The following is a 19,364-nucleotide window of genomic DNA, read 5'->3' on the forward strand; positions in this document are numbered from 1 at the left end:
CTCCTTAATTTTACTTTTTTTTTTTCATTTATTGCATCTATAATGTCATTAATGTGAAGGGGAAATCTTGCTGACAGAATCTGCAATGCTGACATACAAGTTCTGAAGGTCTCAAGTTGCCCTGCAGTAAAAGGTGTCAGTTTGAGGTTGGGTTTTGTACTGAAGTTTAGTTCCATGAGGCTAAACCCTGTTCTCCACTCCCCCCCACCAGCTTTATGACCTTGGTGACTGACAACAACTGGAATACAAGTGGAGAACTGATGATGACAGCTGTTGTGTGAGCACACAGCAAGTATTTGTGAAACAGCAGCTCCATCCAGCTGAACCTGCATTGCTGAAGGAAACCTTGTCCCTTCCACGGAGGTTACAGTCACTCCTCAGTGGGTCACCAACCAGCACAGAGTTTGTTTCATTAAAAATCTTACAGCATTTGGCCTGAACTCCTCTTTGTGGAAAAATCCTCCTGTCATCATCTTCTTACTGAATGTTACCACATCAGCTGGGTCATCCAGGCCCCAGTGTTCGTGCGCCCAGAATTTTCCTGTGCAGCCACCTCCCGTCTGCACCTCATCCACCAGGAAGGCACAGCCATGCTGTGGGGAGAGAGGGGAGGAGCAGGGAATGTTATAAAACAGAAATACCTCCCTTAGTGAACAGAGAAATACAAGCCAATGACATGCAACATCCCTCCTTCCCCTCCCTTCACTCTTCTAATCTCCCCTCCTCACTCCCTCCACCAATGCCACTCACTGTGAGACAGATTTCACAATTCAAAATTCACCTGTTTTTTAGAAAGGCACTAGAAACTTAATTTCTACCTAAACTCACAAAGGACATGTTTTTATATAGTCTTGAACATGTCTAGAGGGTACCTGAAAACATCCAGGAGGAGCACAGGTGGCATTTTGAAAACCCCGAGGGAAGCAGTGTCATTTCTAGAAGCTTTGTTTTAAATAAGAAGTTTCTGCCCCCAATCTGAGTTGGTCGTTTGTGGCACAAAGGCAATACCAGCAGCATGAACTGTTCAACCTGGGGCCTGAAGAACTGCCTTTTCAGACAAGTCTGCTGAAAGAGCTGCTCATGTGAGCTGGCAACATGGGGATTATACGTGGAAGACTATTTTGTTCAAACTTTGGGACAGAGAGATAAGTTATATCATGATATTGCAATTAAAATTGGTAAGTACTTCTGGCAGCACCTCATTTCAGACAAGGCAACCCTTTCCATTTTACATTACTTACCATGTCACCCTTGCATGAGCAGCTGTTAGCAATGGTGGAAGTGCCCATCTCTGGAGGGATTTAAAAGATGTGTAGATGTGGCACCTGGGGACATGGTTTAGTGGTGAATTTGGCAGTGCTCGGTTAATAGTTGGACTCATTGATCTTAGAGGTCTTTTCCAACCTAAGTAATTCTATGATAATGGGAAAAGCTGCTTTTTCTCATGGCAGAAGAGAATTTTCCAAGTGTCACCTCTGCTCTTCTCTATGAGCACCCAAATGATTTGAGGGTAAAAAAAAAAAAGCATGGAGTAGGTCTTCCTGAGGGCTATCACTTCTAAACAGGTAAATTCACATTCCAAGTATCAAGACATCTGTCCTTTTCATTGTTTTATTGGAACATCAGCACTACAGCTGGACTCCAGTTGTGTTTCAGCTTTTTTTGCAGTTAAAAACAAGTTTGTAATTAAAAATTTACCCTTTTCCAAACCCTCCTCTTCAGAAATGGAACCTTCTCAACAATCTGGCATTATCATTTAAAGAACACTACTGCAAAGTTCATGGTTAATTAATCAATTTCTCTCTCACCTCGAAATTAGAAGATAATTTGTTGGACTAAGAAAACCATTAGATGTGTATCAAATAGAAGAGACCAGGGGTTGCTTGTATCTGACTACAAGTACATAACTACCCTGACTGCTCCTAGGGAGGCCTGTGAAGCTCTCTTTGCCCCTCTCCCTGGGGCAAAAGGAAGGCCTCTAGAGACACCCAAAAGTATTTGCATGTTCAGCTACCACTGAATGACCAGTGAAATGTTTTATTACCTTTCTGGCAATATCTCGTAGCTTTCTGAAGAAGTCATCTGAAGCATGATTGTCCCCACCCTCTGACTGTATTGGTTCTACAATGATTCCAGCCACAATCTTCTTCTTTTTCCTGTACTTTACAATCAGGTCTTCCACCTGTGAATCAAACATTTATGATACATTCTCCTTCCAGGACATTCACACATTTCCTCCCAGCAAGAATTCAATCTCAGCAACAGTTTCAACTTTTCCAAGACATTCCTGGCTCTGAAGGTGTCAGGAGGCACAAGCAATTAACAAGTAGTTCCTCCAGGATTTAACACAGCCCTCTTGTTCCTGAATAACACTTAACTTTAAATCATGTCCTAAACACACTGTAACTAGTTGCACATTTATCTACAGTGGTGTGGAAGCAGTAGCCAGGTTCAGCTGGCAGTGTGGTGGGCAGCTGTGCCACTGATGTTGTTTCATCTGAGCGACAGGGAAGGAGACAGATTTTGTGTCAGAAAGCAAAACTCTGCTGATGTATTACAGAAGGTCATCTGGAAAATTTACTTTTTCCAGTCACCCACTTCAGATACATTAAAATTAATCGGATGAAATAGTGCAGAAATCCTGTTGCTGATAAGGGAATTAGAGAGAATTCTCATTAACCTTGTAGTGCCAGTTGCTGCATTTAATGATGTATTTCTACTTGAAATACCCCTCGCAGCCTTCAGGGCCCACAGCCCGTGCAGGCTGTGAAAAGCAATGGTTTCCAAAGGGGGCCAGTAAGCCAAGCCACAGACTTGGTAAGAGAGCATTTGGCCTTTGGTTATTTTTTTGTTGTGCTTTTTTCTTTGTTTATTTGGGTTCTGTTGTTTCTTTTCTTCGGTTTTTGTTTTCATTCTGTTTTTGTTTGGTTTGGTTTTTGTTTGTTTGTTTGTTTCTAAAGCTATCATGGAGCAACCCCAGGGAAGCCATCTGCTATGCTTTCTGTTTTTCTGGACTGAGGCAGGTTTGGATAAGTGAATAAGTGGTCTCTTGGATACCTGCACAGCTCTCCCTGCCACTGGCTGTGACTCTCCACACCCTGCACCAGTTCAGTTCCTTGCTCCCCTCTGCCATCTCTCAAGACTGAGCCCTTGGAAGCTGCAGATTCTGGATCTCAACAGGGAATCCTGTGCTTCTGGTACTTGGAGATGGTTCTCCTCCCTTAAACTCTGTTCTGCCCAGCTTTCCCTTCTCCCAGGCTGGGGAAGGCACCGTGTCCCTGCCTGCTCACTCCCTGCAGCCACAGGGAGGATCAGAACTTCACACCAGAACCTGCCAGGGAAAAGCTGAGAAGCCTGAAATCCTGTTAGAGGTTCTCTTTGCAGAGAGGGTTATCCATGCTGTGTTATCCCTTACTCCACAGCCCCTTGGCAAGGCCTGGCAGACAAGTTCACTGGGATACAAGGAACTTGTCCTGTGTGGGATTCCACTGGGGTGTCACCCGTGCAGCCCCAGCTGGCTGCTCTCCTGCCAGGCAGGACAAACTGACTGTAAACAACACTGAATGCTGCTTTAATCACGGGCTGTTCCAACCCCTGAAAACATTCTTTTAGTGAAAGGCACTAATCCTACCAACACCATTCATTATTTCAAATCAAAAACAACAGAAAGCTGCCAGTGAATTTTTTACCTCCTCTAAACAACGGGCTTCTTCCTGTTGATTCTCTTTCACAAAATCTTCCAGGGGATACTTTAGCCTTGGAAATGGAGCAATAGGCCAATCCAGTGAGGGAATGTCCAGTTTGTGAATTGCTTTAGAGTGAGTTGTAGCTAAGCAACCTAAATCCAGAGAAGCAAAAATTAAAATAATACCTGTCTGAGAACGATAAAGGAAAAAAGCTACCAAGAGGTGAAAAATTGCCTGACAGCATGACAGTAGAATTACCTTAATTGCTCTTTTTGCTTTATATTCTGAAATACTGGGCAATTGGATTTAGTCAGGTCTAAGTGGATTGCTCTAGCTTTTAAGCATCAGTTTCCCATGCACTGTTCCAGAAGAACAGGAGAACCTCTGTCAGTCTGAACAGGTTGCTCAGATGAGCTGGGTTTCACCTGTCCAAAGACAGGCACAGCACTCTCGGGTAACATGCTCTGAAGAGGGATTGAGCTGATATAAAATGGTAAAAATGAGTGACATCATGTTTGTATATTGTGGTGATTTTTCCCCAGGAGTTAGATTTTCATGAGTACAGACAGGAAACTCTGGATTCCAAATGATAATAAGAGACCTTTTGAAAATAATTAAAAAAAATATAAAATAGATTCCTACTGTCACTCAAATATTCTGTTTCAGTACTGGTGGGGCTCCCAGGGCAAACCTTAAGGAACCTACAGCTTCTCCACCAGTACTATGTGTCTGAGGGAATCCCCCTTTTCCACAGGCACAGTGAGCTGAGGGTCAGTGCAGGGGCTGAGGAGGGACAAGGCACAGCTTACCCATGGTCCTGCCGTGGAAGCCGCCCATGAAGGAGAGCATGGCATAGTCAGGGCAGCCAGGGGGCTGCAAGGAGAGCACACAAGGGGGTCACAGAGGGGCTCACACCCCCCCCAACACACCCCCAGGCCACAGCACCACGGGATGGCCAAGCCTGAGCTGCAGCCCCTCGGTGCACCCTGACCCAGCTCCTCCTCAGCCATTGGGCACCACAAATTGTTACAAATACATTGCTCACCCCCTAAAAGCTGCCTGAGCTCCCAAACCCCCTCATTAATACTGATGAGTCCTTGGAATTTTATCCCTGCACATGTGAGCTCACACGAGGCTGAGCACCCAGCACACTCAGCCCCTTTTTGCACAAACCAGGAGCACGTGGATGTGCCTGGGGGTGGCATCAGGGCTGTGGGAGCTCAGTGAGGAGAGGCTGGGGCTGCCCCATGCTGGACCCCCCCGTGCATTCCTGATGGTTCACTGATATTTGTTGGGAGCAGTTTATATTTCACAGTTTCCTAAATTTACAAAACCCAAATTCCACCTCACATACAGCAAAGCCAATTTTTCCTCCCGATCTTCCCTTGCAAGGCTGAGCCAATGGTACATCTGTAGGTGTGGTAAAGAACAAATGTTACCTGGTTAATCATGCAAGATTCCAGTTCTTCTTTTGTGACATTATTATGGCCCCTCTCCTTGTTCTGCAAAAAAACCCAAACAACCCAACAAGAGTTTTCCTGTAGTTAGTTGTACCCAATGCATTTATGGCTAAACCACAAGTCAGTAATCCTGGTATTCCAGATTGGAGCCAATGAAGACCCTGGCTGTGGCTTTTACATACTGACTGCAATCTGCATTTTCCTTTTAATTTCTAAAGTTGTGTCAATACAAAGTGACAGCTTAGATGAACACTTTAATAAAGATTTTATACTAAGTTGAGCAAGACAACCTCCAAGCCTTACTTAGTTTTACAGCAGCAGTTCTGATGATAAATAAATACTCATTTTTACAACTAAACCTACAAAAAATCTCAATATTTTACTCACCCTGTACCACATGAATATTGCTTTAAAGGCATTTTCATTGGAGCAGGATCCACAAGACATGGTCATTACCTGTGACAGGCCCTTGGGAGCCACCTGTCAAGCAAGAGAGAAAATTACTCCAAAAAATTGAGCACAGATATAGTGCAAAGTGATAATAATAGTGATTAGCCCTTAACATCACGAACTTCAGTGTAGTGGGTGACCAACCATGCCCAGGGTGAGGAAAGACAATTTTAACTGCAGATGAGAGGGATTGATTCAGCTTCAGTGCCAAGGATATTCAAATTGAAATCAAGACACAGAAGGCACTTATCCCACTCTCTCTTATGAAAGCACAGGGAATGGAGGTGACAATGTGTCTTCTCATCAGTTCTTGAACTCAGAAATAAGAGGCTGCATCTGTGCAGGGCTGACATGCCACGTTCTGAAACTCAGTTGTCAAGTCAGGGAAAAAGGTTTGACCTCTTTCCTCACAGTGGGAAGGCAGATGAATGAACAGCTGATCTGTAATGTTCCCTGTTAAAATCCATAACATCCCTTGAATGTGCTCACACCCCTGAACACAGAACATGGTAACTGATCACTGCTGTCTCAAACTTACTGATAGCAAAGACTCCTTCAGTTTTTCTGTAAAGTTCTCTGGAGGTAAAATCCCTAGGGCAGGTCTGTTGATGAAAGTGCTCTAAAAAGACAAAGGAAGAGGAATTGTTAGGTCCTTCTATCACATGAAAAATATGTTGATATCAAAGCAGTGACAGTTCATTGTAATTACAAATACCTGGCAGAAATTTGTAACACGGCATATGGAGTTTTAAACCAGGGACTAATACTTACACCTTAGACTATGTTTTTCTGTCTAATCCTTACTACTCTGTTCTTGCAGGACACCTTGGGAAAGGTGCCTGCTAACTCATACATTTTCTCTTCAATATTGCCACTTCAGTTGCTCAATCTCAATTTTTGTTACACACAGGAAATATGCTTTAAAATCTTTATTACTTGCCTTCAGTTCAAGTAGCTAAATTCAATTAGGATAGCAGCATTTTCATCCTTATTGAGCTACAAGACAGACCATTTTGGAACATTGTGGTTATAAAACATCCTCCAGATACTACTGCAGTGGGATTAGAGGGAACAAGGCAATGTTGGGCAAGAGACCACCTGAGTTCCTTCCAACTTCAGTGTCCTGGGAACTGGCCAAATCAGGATTCACACCTTTGGGCTGAGCCTGCTGCCCACACAGGGGTTTCTAAGGAGCAGCTCTGGAAAAATCTCCTCAGTCTCCCCTGTTCACTAATGGAGATGAAAGCCACATTTATGCAATTAATTTCAATTAAGTGTCATGGATTAAAATCGATTCATCGCTGCTCTTTGTCTTTGTAGGTAATCTTATTTGATTCACACCGTGCTACTTTTTATTTTAAATTAAATTTGCTCAGAAAAGGACAAGCTCAATAATTTTGCCAACTGCAAAGCAACATTATTTGCTCTTCTTTTTATTTGTTGTTTTTCTTATTGAAGAAGGAACTGTTGACATTAAGGGTTGGCTTTGATGGCTTAATTCTTAATGGGTCTCCAGAGGGATTCCTCCACAACACTCATATTTTCAGTGCAGCTCAAACTTGCACATTTATTGGTATCCTTCAATACAAGAACTTGTTTGTTCAGACATGTGAACCACAGCAAGAGATGGAAGTGGTCACACTGTACCTGTAAGGACATTTCATCATGATTCTTAGGGAGAACCAAGTATCACACAAGATATAACAGTGTTTGTAATTTGTTCATTTGTTACTTCCAAAACATTGTTTCAACAGACTGGATCTTAAAAGAAAACCTAAGCAAGGATGTTACTGAGAGAATAACCCAAAGTTTCTGTTTAGTAGCTGTGAGAAATGTTACTTGATTTTTGTCTCAGTTTAGAAGTACATTTTCAAATGAAGTTAGAGATACAAGACCATGAGTTTGTTGTGAATTGGATTATGGGCTGTCACAGTCAATTGACAACATTTGCCATTAAGCAGAAAAGTGCATTTTTCTTTTTTTGTAGTTAATGAGATACTCAGAACGGAGAAAAACAGAACATTGACATCAAGCTGCTGTGGGCTCAAACAAACAGATGCAAATTCTGTTCTTTATAGATGGCTGTAAAGAGGGTACATGGAGCATTGCAGACAAACCAAAGTCCCTCCAGGAAAACACCGATCCCATCACCAGCATTAACCACAGCCCTCCCTCAGTGTGTATCACTCAGAGCAGTCCTTTCCTCACAAAGCTGGAGTGTTACCTGCAGTCAGCCCCAGTACACACTCTGTCTGCAGTGAGGCTGGCACAAGCTCTGCTCTTCAGAGTGCTCTTGGCACTGCAAACCTGACATCCTGCCCACACCCAGCCCAGGCAGAGCCTGCCAGAGATCCCGAGCGCAGCCAGGCACAGGCTCCCTGGCTCCCTGCCACCCTCTCCACTGAGCCAGGCAGCTCTCAGAAATCAGAATGGGTACCAAGGGCAGCTCTGGGGCTTCTACATGGGAGAGAGGGGTCCTGGTTGTGCCACTTCAGAGATGTTCCTTTTACCACAGGCTCAGAGCTGGCAGCCTCTTACCTGCAAATTGCCAGCTGCCACCAGACAACAGGACTTCTTGGGTTTGGAGTTTTTGTTGGTTCTGAGGGTTTTTTTTTTTATTTGTTTGTTCTTTTTTGTTTTGTTTGCTTTTTAGATCTGACTTCACTGACCGCTGCATTATAATGAAGATATAATTCTCAGAAATCATTTTTATGAGTTAACATTAAGTATTTAGAAATATTAGTCCTTCTGAAATATCCAGATCTGCCTTTGATAACTCCAGCGTTTCTAGGCCTGGTGGTTTGGTGTGTTTTGTTTTTGTTTTTTTTTTTTTAAACTTGAAGTATTTTAGTTCTGGGGGAGGCACAATTTCTCATCCTTAAGAAATGAGCACTCCAGAAAGCAAATCAGCTCAGGGAACTCAAATGTCTGCACTTCTTTGCCATGCTGGCTCAGCATTCACAATCTGCTGGAGTGTACTTAGGAGATGGGGATCAGTCACTGTCCTCACCTTTCAGAAAGAAACTAAACTTTCCACAGCATTCCAGATGGAGGGCACCACATTCAAAATGTTATATTCCCTCTCAAAGTCTTGTGCTTGTTTCAGGCTCAAAAATCTTCACTTGGAACATTCCTAAAATTGTTAATTGGAACTACTATGTTTGAACTATGGTTTAAAACTGGCTGCAAACATATCAGGTGCTTGCATCACCAAATGTTTACTTCTTATAAAGCTTCCCAGAGGTTTTGGTGTTTCCTTAAACACAACCAAGCCCTTTTCATCTAGTGAGCAATACAGCAAGCAGATCCTATCATAAATTAAGTTGAATCATTAGCATTCACTATCAGTTTAAGAAAAAATGAGAAAGCTCACAACAAGGAGGGAGAGGACTCCTGCAAGTACTTAATCTTTTAATTCACTTACCAGGTTCTGTGGCTGCTGTAAAAGCTTTATCAGAGAGGGATGGCTGTAACCTAATTAAAAAGAACAAAGAAAGCAGTTATTTCTATCTGGTTTCAATAAACTAATGCAAAGCTTAACCTAGAGAATAACCTTAACTTAATGCTTGACTGTTTCTGTGCAACTTGCATATTTTTAACTACTAATAGCATTTCTTTTAAAGTAGAACAAGCCTCTTTTATTATGTGGAACTTTGGTACAAATTTTGTGTCAGGCAAAATCAAAACATATTTTAGTACTGAATGTTAAAAATCAATGCAAAAATAAATGAAACAATGATCTTTTGCCTGATAAAGCCTGGTGGAAGCATCATAGTTTTTACCAAGTACTGCAGGACTGACTTTACTAACTGCTTGCTCACTCTCCTTTTGAGGTTTCCCACGTGTTTTTGGTTACTCTACAGTGCAGTGTTTGAACTTCTCTTCCTCAGTGAGGAGCTGAGATCACTTTCTGCCTGTGCAGCCCACCAGTCACTGTTCCTGACAGTCACCATTTACCTGCGTTGTGGAAGCATTCCCAGTTTCTCCACCCCAAAGCAGCTGCTACAGCTCTTGATCCCTGTCACCCTGACCTGCTGGGGGCTCTTGCTGAGCACTGACCACAGCACAAAGCCAGAAAGAGCTCCTGACACTGACCACGAGGGAAGCCCCTTGTGCACTGTGTCCATCTGCAGTGGCTGTGTCCATTCACTTGTGGTCTCACAGCAATTGTCACCCTCCTTGAGCGTCACACTGATTATTCCTGACACAACAGAGCTTTGCCTCCCTCCTCATGCTTTTTAACTTGTTGGACTTTTCCTCACTGTAAAATCAACTTGGAAACATATATTCCCCCCTTCATGCTTCTCTTCCATGCAGTTCCCACCTTTAACAGCTGACCATAAGAAATAAACAAGCAAAAAAAAAAAAAATCCACATCTTTACTGATTTCCCAAAGAAAGCTCCCTCAGGAATGGTCATTTCAGCGCATTCTAAAGCTCTGACAAACCACCAGCACAGGCTCTTTGTCCCCCAGGGTGCAGGGCAGCCTGCCCAGCACAGCAGTGCAGCTCCCAGGGCTGCTTTCACTGCTCAGGTGTGCAGAGAGCACGTGTTGTGGCAGACCCAGCACACAGAAGCCCTGGAATTCCAGCAGGATTTTTACAATGGCTTGACAGCACTCCTTGACACCTGTGGCTCTGGGGTGTCACTTGTCACTGTTCTCCTCTGCAACACTCTCTGAGCACTCCCTGTGCAAGGCACTGCCCACCTGGGTTTGAGGTGTGCCTGCATTGGCCTCACCATTATCCAGGTCCCCATGGACAAACACACTCACATCTACTTGCAGGCTTGGAGATGCACATTCCACCCCTCCTATGCAGGTGATCTTGCATGATCATCTCCATCCTACCAGGAGGAAAAGGCTGCCTGCACAGACACTTGAACCTCACAGACACTTAAACCTCACAGACTAATAAGCACTCGGATCCCTAACCTGCCACATCCCATTAGTTATTCCAAGGCACCTGTTTGGAAATCTTTCCTTCTCAGTCACAGATTTACATATCTCCGCTGTGCATCACCAGAAAAAACCTGTGATAAATTGCTGTCTCCTGCTAAAGAAGGAGATTCTGCACTTTTCACTTTCTCTCAGGACCAGCTTTCTATGTCCAAATAAAAGTTTGTCAAAGTAAGGAAAACAGGAAGGAATAAGATGTCACAATTTGTCCTTTTTACTCAGAAACTAAGATACTAAGATTGCTTCAGTTTTAACACAACAAAGGTGCTTAATTTAGAACCACTGACATTCTATGGGAGAACTCGCTTGCTTACAAGTAAAACCAATTTATCTGATGCAAAAAAACCCGAAACAAACCTTCAAAGGAGCCCAGAAAATTTCATTTTAAGCCTGATTTCTAATCTATGAAATGCCAATGCCAGAGATTCACATTATATTTTAAATATTCTTGTATAAACAGTTGGAAACTTCATCTTCCCTCATCATCTGACTCAAGAAGTCAGACTGCTCTAATTTTGATACCAAAGCTTATCGTGCCTCTGAATCCTCATTCCAGCGGAATGGCAACAGCCCTGATTACCCCATCTGAGCAATGGAGCATTAGGCTACTGCATTAGCAAATCAATTATAAATTCAGTTTTGAATATTTCAGCTGAAAACAAGGAAATATCCAGATTGTTTTAGCTGCATGTCATGCTGCTAAATCTGTTAAAATTATTATGAAGATAATAAAAGCGGTTATTTGGGACACCAACAACTAAATCTGCATGGCATCTGCTGTCATGGGAAGAGTTGTTGTTTGGCTAGAGGGGATGGCACAGCTGAAAGCTGTGTCCCTGAGAGCTGTAGCTGTGGCTACCACTGGGAGCACCTTTGAGAGTATATCTAGTGCTTCAGAAATCCCCAAACCTTACAGAAGTTTGCTGTAAATAGCTGCCACTGCTTAGGAAGCTCGACCATCAACTCTGGTATTGCATGTAGGAACATGTGATCCTGTTGCTGGCATTGCAATATGTGAAGATCTTTGTATGTAACACAAATTCAAGGTTTCTCTTACCCATGACTTACCCTTTCTCACCTACACAGGATTTCTCTCCCATTCACTTCAGGCTGAGTGGCCTGGAATTCCTCCTAATACTCCCTATTCCACTTGTGCCTCCTCAAACAGAACCCACTGAAAGAAGGGAGAATCCTTAAAGTCCAACTGCTGCTGAAAGAGTAGGAGTGTGGAAAGATACTGAACTGGTTCAGTCATAAACTAACACCAGGGAGAACTAAGTGGTTAAATAACCATTATATAACTAGACAAGTCAAACAGCTCTGGGCTGGGATGGCAAACAGGCAATAACTTGTTTCATTGCCATCACCAGCACAAGGCTTTTAAGCTTGATGAATCCACTCTCAGAAGTGACTGAGCTGTCTCTAAGAGAAGGGCACCTGCTCCATCACTCTTGCCATGTCTGGATCAGTGTGACAGGAATGTACACGTCCTCCAGGCTCATGAATGTGCCTGTCTGCAAAAGGAAAAAAAAAACTAGAGGCTGCTAAAATAATAAGATGGAGAAAGCCCAAAAACCCATTTGAACTGAGCAGAAGGCTGCTGTCAATAATATCAAACTGCACCCCTCTGCTTCTCCCCAAACAAAACAGACCTTCCCAGCACTGAAAAACACATTGTTTCATTTGCTATTCCAGGATGTTTGCTGGTAAACATGTCAATAGCATCCCCTCCTGCATTTGGCTCCATGGGGTTTCTAACTCTATTAGACAGATTAGTTACAGGTTTAAAAGACTATGCTGTGCTACAACTGCTATCACCAAAAAAGTGTGGTAAAAAGCTGTTTTAATTTTTGTTTTTTCAGGAAGAAACAGCCCAGAGCATCTTTGCCTAGAGGCTTTTTTATACTTTAATTCTTATCTCTCCAGACAGACACTTATTACCTCTCAACCTCTGCTGATAAATATATTCTAGTGCAGCAGATCATTATTAAATCTTGGGGAGTCCTGACAGATTTATAAAAGGTTTTATTGGATTTACTTTCAGAGAGATAAGCACAGATGACTAACAAGCATTTCGTGATCTTGGTTTGGTCTCCTAGTCCAGGCCCCACCTCTGTCACCAAGAGGGATGTTATTAGCAACCAGGGCAGCTTCAGATAGTGTTGTCATTCAGTACAACTTAAACATATAAATTAAGGCTGTGTATTAGATTTAGGTCAGGCTGTAAGTATTAAATTTCCATTTACTCCTTGTTGCTACACATCATAGTGCCACTATGTGAGAAGATGTGTGAAGCACTTCAGGACTGAGGAACGTGTCCCCTAGGACCAAAACCCAGCTGGTCCTCAGGAAGGCACTGTCACTGTGAAGGAGGAACTAGATGGCTCAGCTGAGGGTCAGTTACAGATTCTGGAGTCTTGTATCTATGCCACCAGTTTCAGTCAACCAGAGAAAGTAAACTGTAGAAGCCCCTGCCCATTTCTGCCCATTAAGAAAGTATTTCCCCCCTAATACTTTAATATTTTATACATGAAGCTATATTAGAAGAGGTATGCTAACACCATCAAGCACCAGAAGGTCAGAAAGCCTCAGTGCACTCTCTATGCAACATTAATTTCTTTCTTTTGGAGTAAGCACTGTCCTTTGACTACATGACTGAGCACTAGTTTCTCCAAATCAGCATTTCTTGTGTGATGAATAGGAAATCACGAACACTAAATGCATCTCCCTTTCTAGAAACTAAAATCCAATGCCACTGGCATACACGCACTGTGCTCCTCTCTCTCTCTCCCCTATTTCCACGTGAGAAGTGACAAAGTTACCTCAGTGAAGCCTCTAAAAGATACAAAATAGCCAGAACTTGTGTTAAGGGAAATAAGCTACAAACACTGAAGGTTTCTGGAATGATTAAACATCTATTGAGTGTATGTGAGAGCAAAAACATTGTCTGCAAAGGAGACTGGGATAAGTGATCACCCAACCCAGTGTCGAGATCTTAGATGCCGAAAATTTGGTAACAACCTGAACACCACTAAACCCTGTTTTCCAGGAAAGGAGGACTGTAGAGATGACTTCGAGTCATCACAGTTTCTACACACAGCACAACACCTACCTTTTAAATTACCCAGAACTTCTCTTTTTGCTTCTCTAGAGCTGTATTTGTAAGCAAATGAGAGGAACCATGCATGAGAAACAAGGAAACTGAACTGAACTCCTACTGAAACCTCTATTCCTTGTTAGCTGAGGCTTAACATCTCTGCCTTGCTGCTCCTTGAAATGCTTCACAGAGACATCAGCTGACTTTCCCAAGCACTTGCCAAGCCCCGTGTCTGGTTCCTCAGCCCAGCTGAGCTGACACCTTTGCTTTCCCTCAGCACCACAGCTCAGTGTTGGGGCTTGTTTTATCCTACTGCAGTCCACAAGGCCCACTCCTTTTTTTTCAGTTATTTTGAGACAGAAATGTTAACTAGAGCATAAAATTTAGTTTGAAAATGTTTAAGTTATGCTTGTTAATGTTTAAAACAGTAACATACCTTCACAGAATCACAAAGTGTACAAATCCAAGTTAACAAAGACAACCTGAATTGTGGAACTTGCATATTTAAATTAAGATTAATACTAGAGTTTCTCCCAGGCATCACTGTGTACTGCAGGTGGGCTTTAAGCATTGAATTTGTAGTTTCTTCAGAAAGCAAAACATTTTGGTACAACTACTGTCTCCTACCTATTGGGATGGATGAAATCTGAGAGTAGAGATCCAGCATTCGATTGCCATCTACATCTACCAGGTAGTTCCCTCTGCTCTCTTCATAATTGCAAAAGAAGTGCACAGCTTCTGCATTCTTCAGGGTGAAAACAAACAATTAGTGCTTTAAAAAGCAGCAGTGTGTAGGAAGGTGCAGCTAATGGTTATAGAGCAAAATCTGATAAAAGTACCTAATGCTAGAATAAAAAGACACATTATAGTCATTGCATGGCAATTAACTGTACAGCTGTTTTTATAAAGAGGGACTGTTAAAAGGGCAAGTCTGTACTTTTTATACAGAAATGAAGCACAGATTTTGAGGTAATGCTTTTCTTAGGAAGGCAATACGTACTTAGGCTGAAATATTTTTAAACTCAGGTTCAAATATACCTTGTTTTCACTGGCTACCCTGTAACAACTCAAAAGCTTTTCTTTAAATACATATAGTTTAAATACATATGTTGAAAGAAAAATCACTGATGCCTGAAAATGATTCTGCAGTATTCAAAACATACTAAAAAAGATTTTATTCAAATGTGTAAACATATGACACATAATGTACTCAGCGTGAAAACCCAGAGTCAGTGTTTTCCCCTTCTTTTTTGGTACAAATATACAAAGTATGGTCTGAAATCACAGTAGTAACACCCCCCAAAACACAGAAAACTTGACAAATTACCTGAATGCCATTCAGCTTCTTCATTAATTCCTGTAGAAAAGCAAATGTCAAAGAGTTTCAGGTATATAATTAGCAAATACTGAAGAAGAATATGTTTCTTTTTTGTGATCTCATAAATCATATGCAAACCTTGCAGTCCTGTGTGCTTACCGGGCAACTCTACTTGCCACAGGAACTTTCATGGTGCATCTTGCAAATATTACAGTCAACACTATGAACTGTGGCATGCAGAGCTAAACGGGCTGCAAACACAGTTTAACTGTAAATCTCCAAAGAGGGAAAGCTGCCTCTTCTATATTGATCAACTGAACTGAGAAAACAAGAGAGAAATCAGAAAATAAGAGAAGCCAGAGCCACAAAGAAGTGATACTGGCACATTGGTTCTAGAAAGACAGCTCCTTTCTATTAAAAACAATAAAAAACCTCACAAAAAACAAAACCCCACCACACGCACAAATACTGACTCTGCCAGAAGTAAAACAACATCCAGCAAACTGAAACTCTTGCTTCATTTCAAAACCAAAGCCTTATTTCACGTCATAAAAAGCCAACTAAGTTTCTATTTCAGCAGGATCACAAGTGACCAAGCCTGATGGGATGTTCTATCAAACTGATGCTCTTTTGCTTTCAATTTCTCCATATGGGAAGTTAGCAGTTGAGATTCAGATCTGTCTCTCAGAGAGGGACATTTCATTCATGAGCTTTTTATTCTCAGCCTCCTGATAAAAATGGATGTAGACTTATGAAATAATGTTTATTCATATCTGATTAAAAGTCTGAAACGAAATCTGTTTTCTAGGAAGTCAGATACAGCGAAATAAAAACCAGCAAACCAAGTTACTGTACTTTGGGAACTTACTCTAGATCGTGGTCCAGGAACTTCTGTCTTCATCAGAGGTCCATCATAATCAAAATCCACATCAATTTTAGCTGCAGCTTGACTGATGTACCTGTGTCCTATAAGAAATAATGGAAACCTGAGAACAGACCATATTTTCTGTGCTCTCCTCTCAGAAGATATATCCAAACCTTACCTGACTGAGAACACTTGACAGATGAGACAATTACGTTGTGCTGTCTGAAGTGAACCAAATATCTCATTTTTGACAAGTGTTAAAACAAAACTAATACCAGTGAGGTGGCTTAAAAAAAAAATAATCAAGGGAAATGACAAGGCAACCCTAGAGAAACAGAGGCAAATCCTGCTGTAAAGCACTGGAGGACTGACAGCACATCTGTTTCCATCTCTGTTGTTGGGTCTGTCCATCATGCCTTGTGCAACCCTTTGCTGTAAATGCCCCACTCCCACACAGAGATGGTTTGGTTGGCTACCAGTAATAACCAAAAAGCCTGATGGAGCCCACAGGAAAAATCCAGTGTGATGTTCTGCAGCAGCTCAAAGCACACTGGGAAAGATTTTTCTCACAAAGGTAAATGTTTGTGTCTCACGTGAAACCTGCATCTTGCAGTGCAGCTCTGAAATCTGAGTCCAGATCAGTGACAATTGATCCTGCCTCTGACCTGGCTGTTTATGCACATGTGTAACTGGGCAATCTTAATAAATGTGACACCTTAATGAAACCAAAAGGTAAAAATCTCCTGTGCTTCATCAAAACCAGGCTCTGCTTCCCTTTCTTAAGTAACTGTTCCAAAATGCAGGGTTTAGGCAAAATTCATATGACAGAGACAGCTCTGGTAGGCACATATTTCAAATATGCACTTATTCCATTAAGGGGATTACAGGATAATATGGGGATTGTACATTTGCAAAAAAGGAAGTACAGACTCCAAAGCTCTACCAAGGTGACCAGCAAGAGATTATAACCTTGCTCTGCACTATGTGTTGAACTAAACCAACATTCTTGGCAATTACATTTTTGTCATGGAGCACCTACAAGCCTCTACTCAGCACAATATCAACAACAAACTGACCTTAACACGCTTAACTCGGGGTATCACATTTGGACCCAAAAGATGAGGGTTTAACTTATTTCAGTCTGTGACAGGCATTTTTAAGCTGGTGCAATCTGGATGGCCCAGAATGAGGATCCTTTGCAATCTTTGTCACCTGGGAAGCCCAGCTGCAGCTCTGAGCCTGGTTCACTGCTGGAAGTCACCAGCTCTTGCCTGGGGCACTCGGAGCAGCAGGGTCTGCAGTCACCACTCACCAGCATCCAGCTGTGCCAGGGCAGTGCTGCCAGATGCTAAACCACTACAGTGCACCCCAACTTGGCAGAGATCCAGGCAGGGAGATGCCTGGGGAAGGCAGGCCAGCACCCAGGCACATGGGAAGCCCTGGAGTGCAGCACTGCCACCAGGAGCCCAGGCAGCTCCAGCTCCTCTGCACTTCCATCCACAACCACCTCTCAGTGCCAGAGCTCTGCTTCAGAAATGTGCTAAAAACGCTTTGTGTTTGGAAATAACAGTTGTCAAATAAACCCAATATTTATCAAGGAAAACAGAAGGTATCCTGTGATACTGCTCAGCAGTGTTCTGAGTGCAGCCCTTCAGCCAAAATTTCCCACAGAGAGTCGAGATGTTTGCCTCAGTCTGCGTCAGCCCAAGCTGAGACGTCTCAAGCAAGCCTGATTTTGAGAAACTACCTGCAAAATCACAGCCCTCTGAGAGCATCTCTAACTGAGCACTTAAAGCCACTGCTCATCTTGGGAAAACCTAGTCTGCACAGATGATTATTCTCCTCAGCTTTAATTCCGAGTCCTTATATGTGGGATGCGTCAGTGCCTCTCTGCAAAGCTATTAATAGGTTTTGTTACAGCAACACCATTTTTGTGTCATTCTGTTTAGCATTCATGTAAATTGGAGGCTGCATGGCAACTGCTCCACTGAGGAGGAAAAAAGTAACTGCATATAGAAGATCAAGGTCTCCACAATTCATAGCCAACAGAGCTGCAGGTTAAGTGAACACGCTATAAAATCCAGAAGGGGAAAAGAGACCAAACTAACCCTTTTGTGCACCCAGTCCTTCCCTGATGGAGATCACAGCAAACCAGCTGCACACATTTCAGCTTCTCCTACGTCCTCTTCTCTCCCTTATCCCAAGCTCTGGGTGCTGTGTCATATGACCAAGGGGAAAGTACCAGGAGGCACAGAACATACAGGACATTTTGGGAGTCAGCAGTAACAGGACAGATATGGAAACCCAGCAGCATACCTGGAATCGTTTGGCACAGCTGCAAATGTAAGACAGGTGAGCAAATGTAAGACAGTCCTCTTCATCCTCCTTCTCCCCAGCCCTGCCTGGTGCTCTGCTGCCAGAGACCCTGTGGCACCACATCCCCTCCATTCACCTCCCAGAGTCCTCCCATCCAGAGCACATCACCTTCCTTAGTTCTTTCAACTGATTTTTCACAAAAAATGCACTTGTTTGGACAATGGTTAAAGAATTCCTCTTCTGCAAACACCCAAGCCACTCCTGCAAGCATGCAAGGTCCTGTCTGCCAGGCTCTAAAGCCCAGGGCAACAGTCCTGGCCATCACCTGGGAAGGGTGGATGACATTTCCCCTCTTCCGCTTCCCTGAAGGGCAATCTGTGAATAACAGATGAGGATTCTACATTAAACACAAATTCAATTATTTCTCTAAGCTAGTTTTGTTGTGGATATTGCAAAGGGCACAATATCCTCTACAAAAACAATCTATTCAAGGAGCTGTATGACAGCAAAGTAAATTGGAGAATATTTTACTCTTGCCCTAACTTGTTTAACAGCACAAGTCAAGAGGAGGTTGCTTCCATCAGATGGGCTGTGTAACAAAGACCCAAACCAGTCAGCCTCCTTTGTAGATCATCATCATCAATTATCTTTTAGCTACTGTTTATGCCACAGCCTCTTTTGCACGGTTAGGTTGAACCAAGTATCTGCTAAGGGCACGTATGAGTGATCAAAAATGAACAGCACTTTGCAGTGCAGTGTTGTTCACACTGGCATAGTTTGTGTCTGTCAACAGACAGGTTTTTGTATGCAGCAAAACTGGTCAAGTGAAACTAAAACAAACAGGTCTTCCAAGAAGAAGAGTTGATTTATTATAATTTTTATCAAATTACTAAAGTTGGTCAATTTGTGAGGTGTTATTTTTTTAAACAAAGGCTTCAGGAGCAGCTTATCCAAACCACAACCATTTTCAGTAAGCCTGTGAACCAGATCCACCTAAAAAACCAAGCAACACAGGTGGCAGGTTTTGCTGCACTTGCTTGTTATCTCCTAAAGCACATGACATGTCATCAGGCTCTACAGGCAAGTGAGTTCTAGGCTGATTCATTGATACAAATTTAATTTCCAATTCTTGTTTTCAGGAGTCCACATAGTGTCTCATTTTATTAACTCCAGTATAATGGCAGCTGTACTGATTTATTGATCTCACACTTGCCA

General features: G+C 42.5%; 1 protein-coding gene across 2 annotated transcripts in view; it reads right to left on the bottom strand.

The window, feature by feature from the left end:
* The window catches only part of ABAT (4-aminobutyrate aminotransferase), a 53,012-nt gene that overhangs the window by 4,560 nt on the left and 29,088 nt on the right, over positions 1-19,364 (bottom strand). For both annotated transcript variants that reach the window (XM_027655062.1, XM_027655063.1), the window contains exons 3-13: positions 15,837-15,934; positions 14,978-15,007; positions 14,278-14,395; positions 9,021-9,070; positions 6,135-6,215; positions 5,534-5,626; positions 5,126-5,188; positions 4,496-4,559; positions 3,690-3,838; positions 2,045-2,182; positions 426-593 (exon numbers count right to left, since the gene is read on the bottom strand). In XM_027655062.1, coding sequence (XP_027510863.1) covers positions 426-593; positions 2,045-2,182; positions 3,690-3,838; positions 4,496-4,559; positions 5,126-5,188; positions 5,534-5,626; positions 6,135-6,215; positions 9,021-9,070; positions 14,278-14,395; positions 14,978-15,007; positions 15,837-15,934 — 1,052 coding nt within the window. The remainder of the gene's footprint in view (positions 1-425; positions 594-2,044; positions 2,183-3,689; positions 3,839-4,495; positions 4,560-5,125; positions 5,189-5,533; positions 5,627-6,134; positions 6,216-9,020; positions 9,071-14,277; positions 14,396-14,977; positions 15,008-15,836; positions 15,935-19,364) is intronic.

Source organism: Corapipo altera, unplaced genomic scaffold (assembly GCF_003945725.1).
Source record: "Corapipo altera isolate COAL_440 unplaced genomic scaffold, ASM394572v1 98, whole genome shotgun sequence".
Classification (NCBI taxonomy): Eukaryota; Metazoa; Chordata; class Aves; order Passeriformes; family Pipridae; genus Corapipo; species Corapipo altera.